The following is a 16,603-nucleotide window of genomic DNA, read 5'->3' as shown; positions in this document are numbered from 1 at the left end:
GCTTTCTCCAGTTGTGGCAAGCGGGGGCCAGTCTTCATCGCGGTGCGCGGGCCTCTCGCTATCGCGGCCTCTCTTGTTGCTGAGCACAGGCTCCAGACGCGCAGGCTCACTAATTGTGGCTCACGGGCCCAGCTGCTCTGCGGCATGTGGGATCTCCCCAGACCAGGGCTCGAACCCGTGTCCCCTGCATTGGCAGGCAGATTCTCAACCACTGCGCCACCACAGCCCAGGTTTGATCTGAACTCTTTTTGTTCTGTGGTCCTCTTGAGTGTACTATATATATTGGGCTACATGTCTCAATTTTGGTTTCAGAAAACAGGATTACAATTACAGCACTTCAGGTTGACACAGTACTGTAAATGTCTAAGCATGAACCTCTCCTAAAGGGTATATCTCTGTCATGTGTACCCTCAGTGCCTGGCACAGTGCCTGGTCCTTGGAAGCTGGGGCAGAGGGGCTATGGTATAAATGGGGTAAGGCAGGGGGTGCCTGCAGCTCCCTGTTGGCTGAGGAATGGGGTGAGGGGACTGAGGAAGAACCCGGATGACTGCATGAACTTTCCCTTTCCCTCAGTGCTCCTGGGGCCGGGGCAGGAAGAGCTGTGTTCAGGGAGAAACCCCAACAAGACTCATTCCCCCTGTTGACTTTTGTAAACTGCTTGTATTCCAAAGGAATCATTTGCCCACTTCTGGGCCAGCTGTATCTCAGCTTGCTCTCTCCCCTCCCAAGGGGAGGATCATGTTACCTAAAGAAACTCACCTTTTGCTATTTCATTTTTTTCTCTTCTTTATAATTTCCCTTCTTTCTTTTTTACCTTTTGCTATTTCTATTAAATTTTCCTTTTTGCTCAAGAAGGTGATGAGGTAGAAGAATGTCCCCTCCCCGCTCTTCCAATCTTCCTTGGTCCAGGGATACAGATTCTTTTTCTCCTTCTCCTCTCCCTCCCCTTTGCCTTCCTTCTCCTTGTCCCTCTGTTATGAAGACGAACTTCCTAAAGCTGAGGGGAGTAGGGAGAGGTGAATCCAGTCTGTTTCTAGAGAAGCTCTCCCCCACTACATTCAGTAAAAAAAAATTTTTTTACTCTGCTCAAGAATTTTCAATAGCTCCCTATTGTCATCAGTTTATATACATTTCTAACATTAAAGTCCACTTTAATCTGAGCTATCCTGAACTTTATTCTTTGTGATTTCCCAATTCCCTCTTCCCTACAGTCAACTGGCCTTCCTGATGTGTTCACTTAGTGGAGACCAGAGCGGTTGGGGAGGCATTCTAGGCAAAACCAACAACTAAAAGGTGAGCAGAGGATGGGAGAAGCAGGAAAGGAGGCAGGAAAGGTAAAGGTTGATGGGATTTAAAAGATCTTGAGGGACATGAGTTTGATGATTTTGGGCTCAAGATTTGGGGCTGTATTATTAGGTTGGGAGGAGGCCATTGAAAGATTTCAGGTAGGGTCAAATCAGGCTTTTAGAATGATCGCCCTGGGGCTGTGTAGAGAAGGGAACAGCAGTGAGGGGGTTTGGAAAGATGGCAAAGATCCCTGCTCACTTTGGTGTCATTGGTGGATAGGGTCTGCAGAGCAGACCTTCTATGCTCAGAAGACACAGCCGTGTATGGAGGCAGGGGCATGGATGAGATGACCTCGAGCACCCTCCTCCTGGTGGGGGGAAGGGGTGGGGTTCCAGTTTCATCTCTGAGTAGGTTTCAGTTTATTTCCACATGTTCTCTCCTTCGGGTCAAAGCCCATCTAGAAAAGGCCAAGGGGAAAGTTCGCCGGGGAGGGTAGAGTATCACTTCGTCCTTTTCAGGCAGGAAAGGCAGACAAAAGTGGACAGTGGACCAGAGAGGGTGCATCCAGCAGAGAATGAGGGAGGAGCCTAAGGAGCTGGCCCGGGGCAGGAGGCCTCAGAAGATTCCCTTTGATCCCCCTTATCTGTGGAGCGCAAGCTTTCTTTTTAGGCCTGTGGGGCCTTTTGTTGCAAGCATTTCCTGGAACCCACAAAGGTAAACACAGCCAAGTCTGTGTTCTTACAGCTCCACTTTGCTGTGTCCGCTCCTCCCAGCAGAGAGAAGGGCAGGCGGGTCAACCCTCAGAGGTCAACCCCGCTCATCGGAATGATGACAATACAGGCTCACGTTACAGTGCGTTGGCACCAGGCCTGAGAGGTAACCATGATGGCCACAAAATGCTGAACCACTATCATAATCATCACCGTCAGCTGCACAACCAGGGCCTTCTAAGTGCTGTTTAGACCCAAGGACCAATGAAAAGTCCTGTGAACACCCCCTTTGATGGAGATGGGGAGCTACAATCATCAATAGGTCTACTGAGTTGAGGTCTCTGGAATGCTTTTGAGACCTGGAGTCTGGTGCGTGAGGACCCAGTTTTCCCTTCTCTATTTGAATGGTGCCTATACCCACTGGTATGAAGGGAGCAGGATGGAGAGGCTAGTTAAGGCCGGGCTGCCTCTCAGCTGCAGTAGGGGACGGCTGATAGTGTGACATTGAATTGGATTCTGGTGATAGCTTTGTGCATCCTGGTGCTGGAGATATGAAGGCAAAAATACTCATGGAGAAAATCAGGGTCCTTTCAGTTGAGAACAGGCATGAGCTTCCATTTACCCGTCCCCTGGGCCTAACTTCACGCAGACAGGAGGCGGCAGTGGCTACCTCTCACTTCCAAATGAGGCAAAGGTGTGTGTGGGGAGCTGACCCCATGGATGACTTCCAGCCTCACATTTAACATTTCCCTGTGAGAAGAGAGGATAAGGGAAGCCTGAAATTTGGGGACATCATTCAGCTCTTCTTCCCAGGGCGTATTCCTGTCAAGTGGGGTGCTATTAGCTGAGCCAGTGGTTTATTTATAGAAAAATTCAATTCCCTCCTGCTCCCCATGCAAATGGAAACTCCACCCCATCAGGTGTCCTTTCAATCTCTAAACTCCCCTCTTCCCCTCAAAGTTGGGGAGAGGAGTTCCCACCAAGGTGCCCCTCCTCCCTGCAGTTGAGGACAGTTATGTAATCCGGATTGTGACATGGAGGAAAGTCCTGGCTCTCCACACGCCCCTGGCTAACGGCTGCGATGGGGAGCCCGTGATGGGAGACCTCCCTGCTCCCCCATCCCCCAGTGCGCCCCTACCAACGCGCCAGGGCTCTGGGCATGAGATGGGGGCCGCTATTCCTGTTGCCCTGACCTTTCCTGAGCCGTAGGGTCCTGGGGCGCCCGGGGGCGGGGCACGGGGAAGCCCGGCGGTCTCTCCAGTGAGTCGGGCGCAGGCGCTGCGGGCACCTGTTGCGGCGCGCGGGGCGCTGAACAAGGCTCACCTGCGCGAGGCCCGGCCCAGGGCGGGCGGCGGGCGCACAGCTGAGCCGAGGTTCCGACGCCCGGCCCGCGCCTCGGGCTTCCGCCGGGTCAGCTGACCACCCAGTGCGGAACTAACAGCCGGCCCGAGCTGTCCGCCGCCGCCGCCGCTGCGCTCCTGTTCCGCGCTCCGCACTTGGTACAGCGCGCCTGCCCCGTCGCCATGGCTGGGCTTGTGGTCAGTGGAGCTCAAGTAAGTCCGCTGGGGCCACCCCGCCCCCGCCTCGGCACAGTCGGTCGGGGGAGGGAGCCCTGGGGTGAGCGGCGTCCCGAGGTTAGACGGGGCCCCCTGCCTCGCCGCAGGGGGCTGCGTCGGCAGGTGGGGAGTGGGTCCCTGCCCAGGCCTACCCGAGTTTGGTGAGCACATGCTCGGTTTTGCGCCTGGCACACCTCCTGGGTGGGAGGAGGGGGGAAGGCCCCCAGGTCGCCCGGGTCCCCTCCAGCCCCGGCGCCCACTGACCAGGGGCCAGCCCGCTGACCTCCCCGTCAGGCCGAGTGGGTAGTACCCACAGCCCACGGTACTTTTCCGGGCCCACAAAAAAGTTTTAATTCTTTCATAACCAGAAAAAAAAACCTTGGTTAAAGAAACGTTTTAATATATTTGTCTGTACACCAGTGCAGTTGTAGAATATAAATTGTAGCTATGGGTTCCCACCCCCCCTTACGCCATGGAGGAAGGAATCTATGAAAGACAGTGAAAATCATGATGCATCCCTGCAGGCGCTGGGTTGGGGGGTTCTGCTGCAGACTTGCTTCGGCTTCTGACCGTAGGCCCCTAATCAGAGGTGGGTAGAAGGCTACAGTTCTCCAGTTTTGTTTCGGCACCTGATTTCTTTAACAGGCGTCCATGGGGAATGGCAACACTCCAGTTTCAACCCGAGGTGATAGACACCCAGCTTTGCTTGCTGCCAGCCCTGTAGTGAAGCCTTAGGTGTTCTTAGTCATTGCTGGAGGGATGGACTCAGCCACTGTGGGGACCAGGTGCCTTTTACTTGCTGGAGAAGCCAGGTGTCCCTTTTAAACTCTGATTAAGCCAGCCCTCCTCCTTCCCACCTTTCCCTGCACACCCTAGAGAAATGGTTCTGAGGTGTTGAAGTTCTCCCCTTGGATTGCCTAAGGCAGGTAGTGTCAGGCAGAATTAGATTTTGAGGTTACTTTTGGGCTAAGGGAAGGTTTCCCCTTCTCAGAGTTCAGAAGGGAGCAGGCCAGGGAGGTACCAGCCTGGGAAAGAGGTTAAAATGATGCATCTTATTTAGCTGGCAGGGAAAAGGGGCTTTCTGGGAGTTAACAAGGCTGCCGAGGGAAGGGCTGGAGGAGAGGGCCTCTGCCCAAGCAGGGTCCCTGACCCACCAGAACCTAGGTCTCTGCATTTCAGACCCAGGATTCTCTGGGTGTAGCTTCTTCCAGCTTCATGGAAGACTTGGCAGTGGGGCTGCCCCGTCCTGTGCCTCCCTTTCCCTTTCTCTTCACCTGTTTCCCAAACTTGATTTTTTTTTTTGCGCCCCTTGATTTTAACACATCTCAGACTGCCCAAGGGCATTCACTGACCTGTGGGTGAGGCATTTTGGGTCCTTAGGGACAGTTCTAAACAGATGGAGCTGCCAGGGGAGGAGCTAAGCAGGCAGGTTGGGGAAAATGCCCTTGGGTCATTAGTGCCCCGTATTCTAAACCACCTAGATCAGTGAATCTGAGTGGTGGCCCTGGGGTTAGGGTCTTTTTAGCATTCTCCCCCTTGCAGCCATTATAAGATATAGCACCTTGAATGTGTATCACATGGTACTTCTCAAACTCGGGATCCTTATAAAGGGGGGAAAAAACCCCACTTGCCGTGAATCCACAGTATTACTGTTTTTATTACAATATTGCTTAAGTATACAAACATAAAACCAGATAGAACTTTTTCTAAGTTCATATTTAGAGACTTATAAGCCCCAAATAAAGGGATGGCTTAAGTGTAAAGATGAAAACCGTAACACCCATAAAATAAACACTTTAATGAGATGGGTGATGTTTTGCTGAAACTCGGTCACTGCTTTCAATGCTGCTGTAGGCTGACAGCCATCGCCCTGGGTTTGAGGAGTTGCACAGACCTGTAACGCCACACGCTTGGGGATGAGGTGGTCCTCCCTCCACTTTTCTCTGTAAAATCTTTTAGCATGGATCTGACTCCATTTGGTCTTCTTTTGGCTTGAATGCATCATTTATATTCAGTACGAAAGCCTCAATCTTCCTTTTCCACTAGCTTAGGATAATTAAAGTAGTGGCATTCATACAACTGCAGGTATAAATGCAAACTTGAAATTTGGGTACTGAAATCTCATACCCGAGAGACACTGGAATAAGAAACCCCTGCCACAGGGATATTGGTCTGATTCAATAACTATTTACCCAGTGGCCACTAGGTGCCCAGGGCAGGGCTGTGTACTTTAAATATGTTAACTTACCTCATTCCTCAATTTTAACTTACATTACAGGGTAATATGTGACTCATGGGGCTGTTTAACCAGGGTTGACTAGTTAGGAGCCAGGTGGTAAGCTTTTAATAAATGTTAGTAGTTACATTATTCTTAACACCTTTGGAGGTGGTTAGTTTTTAACTAGTTTATAGAAGAGGAACAGACTCCATGAGATTGTGACCCATCCAAGATAATACGGTTTGTAAGTAGCAGCACAGGGACCCAAACTCATGCCCAGAGCTGTTTCTACTCTCACAGAGCTTCCAGTACTGTGAACTTAAAATTAAGAATCCCTCACCCCTGGGTGGGGGCAGGCATCCTAAAATAATCTCCTCTCAGTCTGGCTACTACGGAAAAGTTCAGGAGCCAGACCATCCCAACTGCAAAGAGAAACCCTCAGTGTTCTGCAGTTTGGTAGTTTTCTGCAGCTTCTGCTCAGAGGAACTGGCTGTGTGTACATGTGGGTATCCCGCCAAGACATTCTTGTTTTTCTGTCTGGTGTTCCTCTCTGTAAGGGTCTTGAACTTGATATGTTTTCATTTCCCTGATAATGGTGTCCTTTTCTGTTGTAATTCTACACAGGGTAGAAGTCTTGGGGTGCCTATTACATAAGGTAGGCAAACTAAAAGTACGAAACTTTGTTCTTCAGTTCACTCAAAATCAAGATAATTGACTGAATGCAATGACTTCTCATTTTGGATGGGCTCTTCTGTGCCATTTAAGATCTATTAAGCTCTGTATCCCTCCTCTTGTTTGGTGAAGATGCAGACTATTTTTGATCTGGCTCTTCTGGCTTCCTGTTTTACGTTAGGTGGTCCCATGCTCCAGAAAGTTTCCTGACATCCTGAGAGGTAATGTCTTCCACTCAGGAGCACTTCTTCTTTTTTTTTTTTTTTTAACTTTTTTAAAAATTGTATAACTATATATACATTTAAAAAAAATTTATTTCTTGATTTATGGTTGTATTGGGTCTTCGTTTCTGTGCGAGGGCTTTCTCTAGTTGTGGCAAGCGGGGGCCACTCTCCATCGCGGTGCGCGGGCCTCTCACTATCGCGGCCTCTCCTGTTGCGGAGCACAGGCTCCAGACGTGCAGGCTCAGTAATTGTGGCTCACGGGCCCAGCTGCTCCACGGCATGTGGGATCTTCCCAGACCAGGGCTCGAACCCGTGTCCCCTGCATTGGCAGGCAGACTCTCAACCACTGCGCCACCAGGGAAGCCCCAGGAGCACTTCTTAAATAAGTTTCTCCTCTCATTATGAGTGTTGGTTGCAGTGCCTGGCAGTGACTGCTTGCTGCTTTTAAGCCTTTTCCAGCAAATTTGAACCCTTCAACATGGTTGACTTAGCTCACATCTCAAAAAGCTTCCAGTTTACCATGAGGGTGGTCTAAGCATGCAGATGGCTTATCAAGTTGGTTTTCTTACTAAATTTTGGAGACTTGGTCTTCATCTCTGTGGAATAGGAGCAAGTTGTGCTTTGTTTAGTTCTCTTGGGATATTGCGCTGTTAAGACCATGGAATAAAACAAGCTGATGGGAGTCTTTTAGACATGTTGTGAATGATCCGAATGCTTCATGGTGATAGCTGTCCTTGGTGTTTGTTTGCTCTTAAGTGGAATCCTACAGAAGAAAAAGGGGAGCAAATATCCCTCTTTCCCCAGGCTCTGACACTCTTCTGGGGCCTTCCACATGGTGTCATGAGGTAGTTCTAGACCTTTCAGCTAGGAAAACTCATTTTGAAGCCGAAACTTGATGATAGATGCACCACTGGATTTTGTTGTTGAAGAAAATCCACATCCACATGTAGATATTTAAGAATTCCATGGCCTGCATGTTGGAAGTCCTTATTCCTGGTGCAAGGTGTGGTCCAGGCTCTACGATTAAGAAAGATGTATTATAGTGGGCAGGCCTCTGGAGTCTTAGTTTCCCTGTATAAAACATGAGGGGTTGTGATTGAGTCCCTACTAAATTTAGTCCTTGATGACCCTATGAGGAAAGAACTCAGTTCCTACATTGAAAGCTCAGCCTCTCTGCTTCATATATAGCAGAGGTCTTGAATGATTTTGATGTGTACAAGATGGTGGTGCATTTTGGGTGAAAGGGATGGGTTTTCAGGTGAGCACCTTGGGCCTGGGGACCAATGTGAACATATAATACAGAAGAAGCTGCTGATGGAGTGGACATTTGAGTGATTGAAATCCCTAGATTCTCCAGTCTCTCCTTAGTGTATAACTTCCATCTCTGCTTGGAAGCAGAACTTAATTTGTTACACAAGGAGTTCTGAAGAAAGATGGGTCTCGTGTAGAAAGGGGAGAGATTACCATATTTAACTTACAGCTCTTTAGTTTCTAGCCTGTATCTTCCTAAGTCAAAATAATTTTATTGGAGTCAGCTATTTTTCTGTCCCTTATCCCCACTTTGTCTCCTCCAGGAATGAAGTTACTGAAGGAGAGTGAATACACGATGTTGTATCATCAACAATTGGTCCCCATTGGATAGGACAGGGTTGAGAGATGACCTGAAAAATTGAGGGTGCTAGGGTGCAGCGTGACTTGTATTAGATTGAGCCATATGAAAGTACTGTTGTGTAGTTCTACAATGATGGAAATATTAGTAATTCATACAGTTTAACCCAATACCTGAGGATGCAAGAAGGCCACCATATTCTTGTTCTCAATTAGGAATCATAACTTCCCCACCCCCCTGAACACCTCTCTCTCATTCCAAGACATCCTTGTCTGTATGTGTAGAAGAATGAGGATTTGCAGGGGGAAAGGATCAAGGCTACAGCCACGAATTTCTGCCGAGCAATTGAAGGTAGGGTCCTTTAGTGGGAAAGCGTCACGTACTGTGACCCACTGGCCACCTGGTCACTGGTTTGTCTTACTGGTTTTGGAATTAGTTGCCAGTCCTTCCTGCAGTGTGCTGTCTGTAAAAGTGAGTTTCAAAAACTCAGTGCTTGGAGCAGTGAGAAAGCCCTCTGACCTTGTCACAGTCAGAAGTTTTGGGATCAAATTTCAGTTCAGCCTCTTAATGTTTGGGCACACTCTAGGTAAATAATAATAATAATAAAATAAGTAAAAGAATGCCTGAGGGAACAGCTCTGCAAGCAGAGTGGGGTTGATTGCCAAAGGATCCCTGGAGGACAGAGTCTTGGAAGCTCTGGCCACCCGTCATTGCCCCGTCGCCTTGAGTCAACTTCGTTCAGAGTGTGGAGGACATTTTATACATGGTGGAAATAGGATGGGATTGGCGGTCTGGGGAGGTTTTCTTGTCCAACCCTATTTGTTCCAGCACCCTGCCGGTTGAATGCTGGTAAGTGCATCTGCTGTGTCTTTTATGAGGTAATGTGCATCACAGGGTATTTGGGGGAGGGTGGGAGCAGAGGAGGGGAAGCAGGAGAGCCAGAGGGGCAGCTGTTGGGAAGGCCCCTGAGCAAGAGGCTGATTGCTGTGATTATACCAGCGTGTTCTGACGTTGGGTTTTTTTTGGGACATCTGAATCAGGCCAATTTCAGTCCAGTTTCCATTGTGCTGGGATTAGTCTCCATCATGCTAAGTATACCAGCAAAGGGGAGCTGTTGGCAGTCCCTGAAGCCCCCAAAGCTGATTTGATCAGGAAAACAGCCACACGTGGGGCTTCTTGTGTGTGAAGCGTGTGTTTCAAGTTGCGGAAGCAATCATCGGATCAGTGACGCAGGGCTGTGAGCAGCTGGGTGATTTCCGTTGGCCACAATTGTTTCTGTTCCATTTAATTTCCAGGTGTCCTACATAGGCCAGGACTGCAGAGAGATTCCAGAGCACCTCGGCAGGGACTGTGGACATTTTGCAAAGAGGCTTGATCTGAGCTTTAACCTTCTGAGGTATGTAACCTTCACGAGATGCAGACCAGGCCTGGGAGGCCCAGTCCCCCTGGTAACGGCCTGCAGATAAAAGTCAGACATCCCAGCTCTGCATAGGGTACAGGGCTGTGAGACCTGTGGAACCGCACCCCAAAGGTTTGACTCTGCTTCACGTGGTTCTCTGCTCCCCTCTTTGCGCCGATGAAAAAGCAGCGAGCGTGAGCATCTTCGGTCTCACATGTGTCACGAGAGGGCTGTCAGTGTCACTTTGTTCTTTTCCTTTCTCACTGATGTCCGTGCAGACGAGTTAGAATACTCTTGGGGAGAAAGTGAGGTAGAACCAGCAAGTGTTTTGGGGGTGTTGAGGAACGCTTTCCTGGATAACTCCATCGCCCAAAGATTTGCCAAATTCCAGGTAGAGTGTTTTTGTGTGCTTTTTTTTCTTTGCCTTTTTATGAATTGGAACTTTAAATATTTGTGATGATGATTTCTCCCAGATGGTATTTCAAAGTAATTCCAACACTGTTGGCATGGGGTAGGTGGGAGGGAAACTTGAACAACTGTTCCAAACTTGGCAGAGAAGGTAAGTGTGATCGTCTGTATTATTCCAATGGAGAAAACAGTTATTTCATTTCTTCCTAAAAGATTTTGAATTGCGACTGGCTTGGGGACTTCGGGGAGGGAGCTAGGAGGTTCTCGGAAAGCAGGTATCAGTGGGACAAATGGGCAGGGATCTGGGTGGTGGCTTTTCCTAACGAGGTGGTTCCACACAGAGGTTTTTCCTGTGTCCCCTTGAGAGCCATGCTGTCCTGTGAGGGGAACAAACTGTCTCAAGGTGGAAGGAGGGGTGAGGAGCTGGAATCCCACCCCAGGGCTTCTGTACTTTCCTGCTTCCATGCTGCGGAGTGTCTTCTGAGTCGGGACACTTGGGAATTATGGATTCCAGGGAAGATGGACAAAATTCAGGGCTTTAAGGCACCAGAGGGGACTTGAAGCTAAGCCAGCAGAGCTTCTTGGGCTGGTGCTCAAGAACTCACAGCTGAGATGCATGGTCTCCAGGGAAGGGGCGTCCAGGGAGTTGTGTTGGAAGAGAGTGGGCGCTGTGTGCTTTCTCTCCCTGACTCCCAAGGGGTTTGTATGCTTCTGGAGAGATGTGGAAACTGAAAAGTTGCAAAGTAATAGAGTGATGAGAGGATGCCAAACAAATGCTGACTCTAAAGAAACAAAGGATGGTTTTTGGTCCCTACCCAAATTGGGGACAGAATACACAACCTGGACTGGACAGTGCCTGAGACACGGGCGCCCCTTAAATAGCTCCCCAGGACAGACTCAGGCAAAGGGTTCCTTGGGGCATCGGAAGGAGTTCTTCCCATGTGACCGGCCTGCAGGGGCTTGGGGCTCTGTGGCTCGGGCAGTGGCTGCTTTGCTGCTGGGAGCCCGGATGTGGGTTTGAGGAGGCTGGGCCCTGTGAGGGAGCGTGTCAGCGGTCACAGGTCACAGGGCTGGGCTGCCAGCTCTGAGGAAACAGCCGTCTTTGTCATGCTCCGGGCCCTGCCTCCCTTTGGCAAAGAAGAGGCTGGAATCCTGGGAGGTGTGTGTGTGCCGAGCGAGCTTGGTGGCGGGCGAGAAGGGGCTCTTGGCTCTGAGGGGCTGGATCTAAAAGGATTTATCACAGGAAATGATGGATCCTGGAGGCAGGAACATTTTGTGAGAAGGAGGTCGGTGGAATAAATTCAGAGGGAGAGGAGTTAAGATTTGTATTAATTTTTGTTGCTGTTGAGGAGACAGATTTCTTTAAGTGTTGAGTGTGAGGAGTGATCCCTTCTGGTCAGGAACCTGTTCTTACCCCTGTTGTGGTCAGTATGTGGGTTACAGCTGGGTTGGGGCAGGGATGAAGTCTAATGGAAGGGTTTATATTAGGACTTATAAAGTCAGAAGGTGTTACAGACCTCAGTGGAGAAGAGTAACCCTGGCTTGACATGGTTATGTTGGGATTGGCTCATCTTTGATGGTCTTATTAACCTAACTCGGGGGCGAAGGGAGGTGGCACTATTTATCTTGCGTGTCAGAGGAAGATGCAAGCTTACTCGGGCCCTGGTCTCTGCCTTCAGCTGGATAAATATTCAAAGACGACTTAGATGCCTAACTAATTTCTCTTAAAAAAATGGGGGAGGGGAGAGAAGGAGGAGAAGGGAAGAGAAAGATAATAAACTTACCTTCCAAATAGACGGGAATGTGACAGATGTCACTAGCCCACCAGCCTGCAGGGATCGTCATACCCAAAGGAAATACTGTGAATCCCCATCCCACCTTCTGTAGAAGTTTTCTTCCCAGCCCTGACTTACTATTTCCATGGAATTTGGGGGAGCATATCACCCTGTATTTGCTCTCCACCTGGATTCACCATAGCTCCCTGTTCTAACTCTCTCTGCTCTGTCTGCTGTTCTCCCTCTTGTCAGCCTGTCTGGCCCCACTTGGGACACCCCCTTCATCTCTCTGAAGCCCAACACAATGTTACTGTGTATTATGCCAGTTCAAAGTGTGCTGGGGGCGATAGGGTGGTAATTGTTGGACGCAGCAGGAGACACATTGGGCTAGCATTGTTCCTGGAAATCTTCTGGGTACCCCCTTGCCCTAGAGACCTTCTCCTTGGCGATTCCTCTCATTAGGATCAGGTCTCCTGCATGTGACCAGGTGCCCCTCTTTCCCAGCCACTTTCTCTGCTTTCCAATGTCACTTTTCTTTCCAGAGCTGCCCTCAGAAACACAAAATTCTTCTTACTCTGTTATATTCAGAAAAATCACCTCCCTCCTTTTTATAGAGCATCTGTGCAGGCTTCCTTTTCTCATCCGAAGAGTCATATCCGGGTATTGCCTTAAATGGATGAGAGCCACTAATACAAATTTTGCTAATCTCATAAATCACAAAATCAGCTGCAGTCTGTTTGTGCTTTAGAGTACAGCTTGTTTTTAGGCAAGGAGTTCTATTTATTCATTTCAAAATAATTAATACGTTCACATGGCACAGTCTTTAGGAGGAACAAACATGCAACCAGTGAAAAGAAAGTCTCCTTTACACGTAAGTCCTTTTGCCTCCTGGTTCCCATCTGCACTGCTAACTACTGGTAGTTGATTTTTGTCATCCTCCAGAGATATTCCGTGCATATGCTAACATGAGAATTTCTCATGTGGCCAGATTTATATTACTTCTTGCCAAGATGTTAGTTAAAACGGAGGCACCAGGCTTCAGTTAACCACTTGTGATAGGGACATCCTTCTCTGTTGTCTATTAATTCATAGCCCATCATCGTTGTTAATTTCATTCATGAAAGTGATGTTTCTGCTGATTGTCTCTATGGCCACCTGTTCATGCTGGAGGGGAGTGTGGTTATGGGTTTATAAGCTCTGACCTTTTATTTTTTCTTCCCGTTACACCTTAGGGTCTTGTCTCCTGCGTTAACTATGGTGACTCCATCTCTACCTCAGTTGGGTTGTCCAGTAGTAAACTATGCAGAAAGTCGTGGAAGTTGAGACTGTCTTGCTTCTATGACTCTGTCCTGGAGGGAGTTAAAGTCCCTGGCCAGTATGTTCTCTGTTGGGTTGGAAAGGGAAGCAAGACAAAAGGTCCAAATAAAATTTCTGGCTCCCTTAAAAGACTCAAACATTCCTTACCTGCTCTCTCAGCCCAGACCTCATTCTTCCTGTTATGATGAAAACCAGGTGAACTGCAATGACCGTGAACTGGGACCAGCTCTCTGGACATGATTCTCAGGTGTAGGGTCCTGCCATCCCCCCTTTAAAGGGCATATTAGGTAATAGCCAAGAGGAGTGAAGTTTTGTCCCTTAAACTTAGATGCATTTATGATCATGAATCCAGTGTTTACATCTGCATGACATTGTACTTTAGGTTTTATTTTTTGAAGACAGTCTTGTAAATAATGAAACCAACAATGATCAATTTAGAAATCTTGAAAAACACAAAGGTATGACAGAAACCCTCTTTCTCTCAAATTTTCACTGATAATCTTACCACCCAGGAATCACCATCGTTAACATTTTATTGTCTTGGAGTCTTTCATAATGCCAAATATTTTTTAAATGACGCTGTTGCTTACATTGTGTTGGAAGCATATTCCCATCTCAATAAATATTACAGTTTTTAATGGTTTCTTATTTCTTAATGTTGGACATTTAGATTGTTTCCAGATTTTTACTGTTATAAATATCTCTGTTATAAATTGCCTTGTAATGCTCATTGATGAATGTCTCTGATTAGTTGTTTGGGGCAAATTCCTGGAAATGGAATTGTCAGAGAGCCTTGATACAGATGGCAGATTGCCTTAAAGAGAGGTTATACCGACTTCTGCTACCAGGAGTATTTGAATATCCATTGTCCCAAACTCTTACTTGAACTCGTTTTTGAGGTTTTCCTATTTTACTTTACTTCTGTGATCAGTACAGAGAGTCCTCCGGTTCCTTGATCGAGGCAAAGAGATCTTGGTAATGAGTTGTTCCAGCTTTCATTTTCCTTCTCCCCTGACTGGGAAAGGGCAGTGTTCTCTCTGGTGGCCCGTTTCTCTCCCCCAAGGGCCTTGAGTGGGTTGGGTGGGTTGCCTGCTGAGCCTGTGAACACAGTGGGCAGAGCAGAGCTCCCACGGCACACGGTGATAAGCACATCTGTGTCAATCTGGCAATAAAATTGAGAGGGCTTAATTGATCTATGGCAACAGGAAGCTTACGTTTTAAAAATCATTGGCAGTTGTATCTTACTTAGCATCACTCTGATAAATTTACTGGATGGGAGAATTGCTTAGGAGAAACTTTCTTAGGTGGGAGCTTGCTGCTTCTCTGGCTTTGTCCAGGATGACAGTGATGGGCTGGGGAGTTTGGGCAGCTCCAGTAGAAAAAGAGTGGCTCTGTCCTCCCTGCCAGGCAGTGAGGTGGACAACTGGTACACTGTCAAATCTTCGAGGGCGGACATACCACCATATCTATGCCTATTACTAACTGCTGGACAAAACTGGGCCTGTTAGCTTGCTGCTCAGTTGGGAAAATGGGCAGTGTGATGAAAGGAGCCAAGGCTTTGGGGTTAGGCCACCCTGGCTTGAAATCTTAGGACTGTCACTCACCAGTTGTTTAACTGGCCTTGGGCTAATTACAAAAATGTTGAGTGTGTAACTGTGTGTAAAGTGCCTAACAAATTACCTGGCACATAATAGGTCTTGAGTAAGCAGAGCTATGGTTAGTGCTTAAACATGGCGCTAGTGAGGCTAAAAACCAACTCTTAGGGGCCCTCCATAGGACCATTTCACTCTCTGGTAGTCATTGGGGTTCCTCACAAACATTCAAGATTTCCTCTTTAAGTATATGGCATGTTTGCACATCTTTGCACCCTTTGGTATAACCAGTGGCAGAAACTTGAAGAGCCAGTGCATAATTTGCCACTTTCTCTTCTGCTTGCTGTGGTCATCAGTCTTGGGTTCTGACCATAAATGACCAGAACCCCTTGCCGACCTATGTTGGATATAGATTGTAAACGAGAAATTTGTGTTACAAGACGTGAAGTTATTTAACGCAGTGTAAGCTAGCCTGTTCTAACTGGTACAAATACCTTAGTTTTCCAGCTGTCTGACATTGCATAGGCTAAAGCCCACTCATCTTGCTCACATTTTTCATCCTTCCCAACTGGGAGCGTTCCTTTGTTCATATCATGGTAGGAATGAGTAAGAGAGAGAACTCCCCACCTAGACTCTTAGGAGAACAGCTCGAAGGTCATGTTCTGTTGGTGTTGGGTCTTCATCAAACCGTTTCTTTGCAGTCAGGGGCCTTGTTCATACTTGTTTTCAAAACCCAAATGTAGTGGTCTTACTTGGGGAGCTCACTGATATCGGGGTTGGGTTGGCAACAGAGCTCATCATGTTGGTGAGACTTGAGAGGAAGAGATGATGATGGGAAAGATAGGCTTTAGGAAGAGAAACTGTTAGTGAATTTTCACAATAGTTCTAGGGCCTTGATAAGCCCTGAGTGATTCAAGGAGGCGAGGGTCTACGTATGTTGGAAGCAGTGTTCTCTCTGATCTGGGCAGTGCTATGAAAAGCACCTTTTTTGTTCCAAGAATATTATTATTGGCCATTCTAGTGCCTCCGGCTACCAGCAGAACATACAGTCAAAAGGTGAAGTGGAAAATGACCTGGCAGGTAATGTTTGATGTCTCGATAGCAAGACTTTGATTTCCTTGACTTATGACTCTTTCTAGAGTGACCTTTGTGACTGTAGAACCACCAAAAACAGTTTAAAGGAAAACAGGAAGGGAGGGAAGGAAGATGACCCAAGGGAGCAGGTAGGAAGCCACTGCGAGTGAGGTTTATGTGGTACTTTGCTGCCTCCCTCCCCCAAGAATGTCCTGACTTCATGGATTTCTACCCTTTGGCCAGAAAATAGGGTATTGAGCCACAGAGTGTAAGACTGAGCTGGGGCAGTGGTGGGCCTTTGGAGCGAGTTGACTGAGAGACTGTGGGGCTTTCCTGAGGTTCAGCTTTCTCATAGATGGAGATGTTCCCTATGACTCGCAGTGTGGTTTAGAAAGGGCTTTCATAAACCTTGTCTCCATATTTCCTACAGTGTTGCCTGCAGGATGAGAAATTCGTACACTTGTTTAGTAATGCCTTTTATTTCTCATCTCACCCGTTTAAGTCCTTCAGAGCCTTCGGTTTAATTTTCCTTTTTTTGTAAAGTTTCTCTCTCTGAGCCGTTTGGAACTTGGGCCCCCCGCTCTACCCTCTCCCCCTGCCCTGCTCTCTGCTCTGAGGTCATTGCACATGTGGTGGTGTTGCTGTCTGTTGTCAGGGTGGCTGTTGGAAGCAGGGGTGATTTTCGGGAATAGGGGGAGAGACTGGCGAGTTTCACCCGTTCAGACTCTCTACTCACTGGCCTTCTGTCTTCTAAACCATGAA

The 16,603-nt window shown here is 48.0% G+C and overlaps 1 protein-coding gene across 2 annotated transcripts in view; it reads left to right on the top strand.

Annotated features, from left to right (window-relative positions):
• Positions 1-3,041: 3,041 nt before the first annotated feature.
• LRMDA (leucine rich melanocyte differentiation associated) overlaps positions 3,042-16,603 on the top strand; it is a 1,073,058-nt gene continuing 1,059,496 nt past the window's right edge. Inside the window, exons 1-2 of one of the 2 annotated variants that reach the window (XM_036827919.1) lie at positions 3,042-3,550; positions 9,572-9,672. In XM_036827919.1, the coding sequence (XP_036683814.1) occupies positions 3,521-3,550; positions 9,572-9,672 (131 nt within the window). In that variant the 5' untranslated portion in view covers positions 3,042-3,520. The remainder of the gene's footprint in view (positions 3,551-9,571; positions 9,673-16,603) is intronic. The other variant, XM_036827918.1, reaches the window with a different exon arrangement.

Source organism: Balaenoptera musculus, chromosome 16, assembly GCF_009873245.2.
Source record: "Balaenoptera musculus isolate JJ_BM4_2016_0621 chromosome 16, mBalMus1.pri.v3, whole genome shotgun sequence".
In the NCBI taxonomy this organism is placed as follows: domain Eukaryota; kingdom Metazoa; phylum Chordata; class Mammalia; order Artiodactyla; family Balaenopteridae; genus Balaenoptera; species Balaenoptera musculus.
Note: the sequence above shows the minus strand (reverse complement) of the source record. Positions and strands in the feature narration are given on the sequence as shown.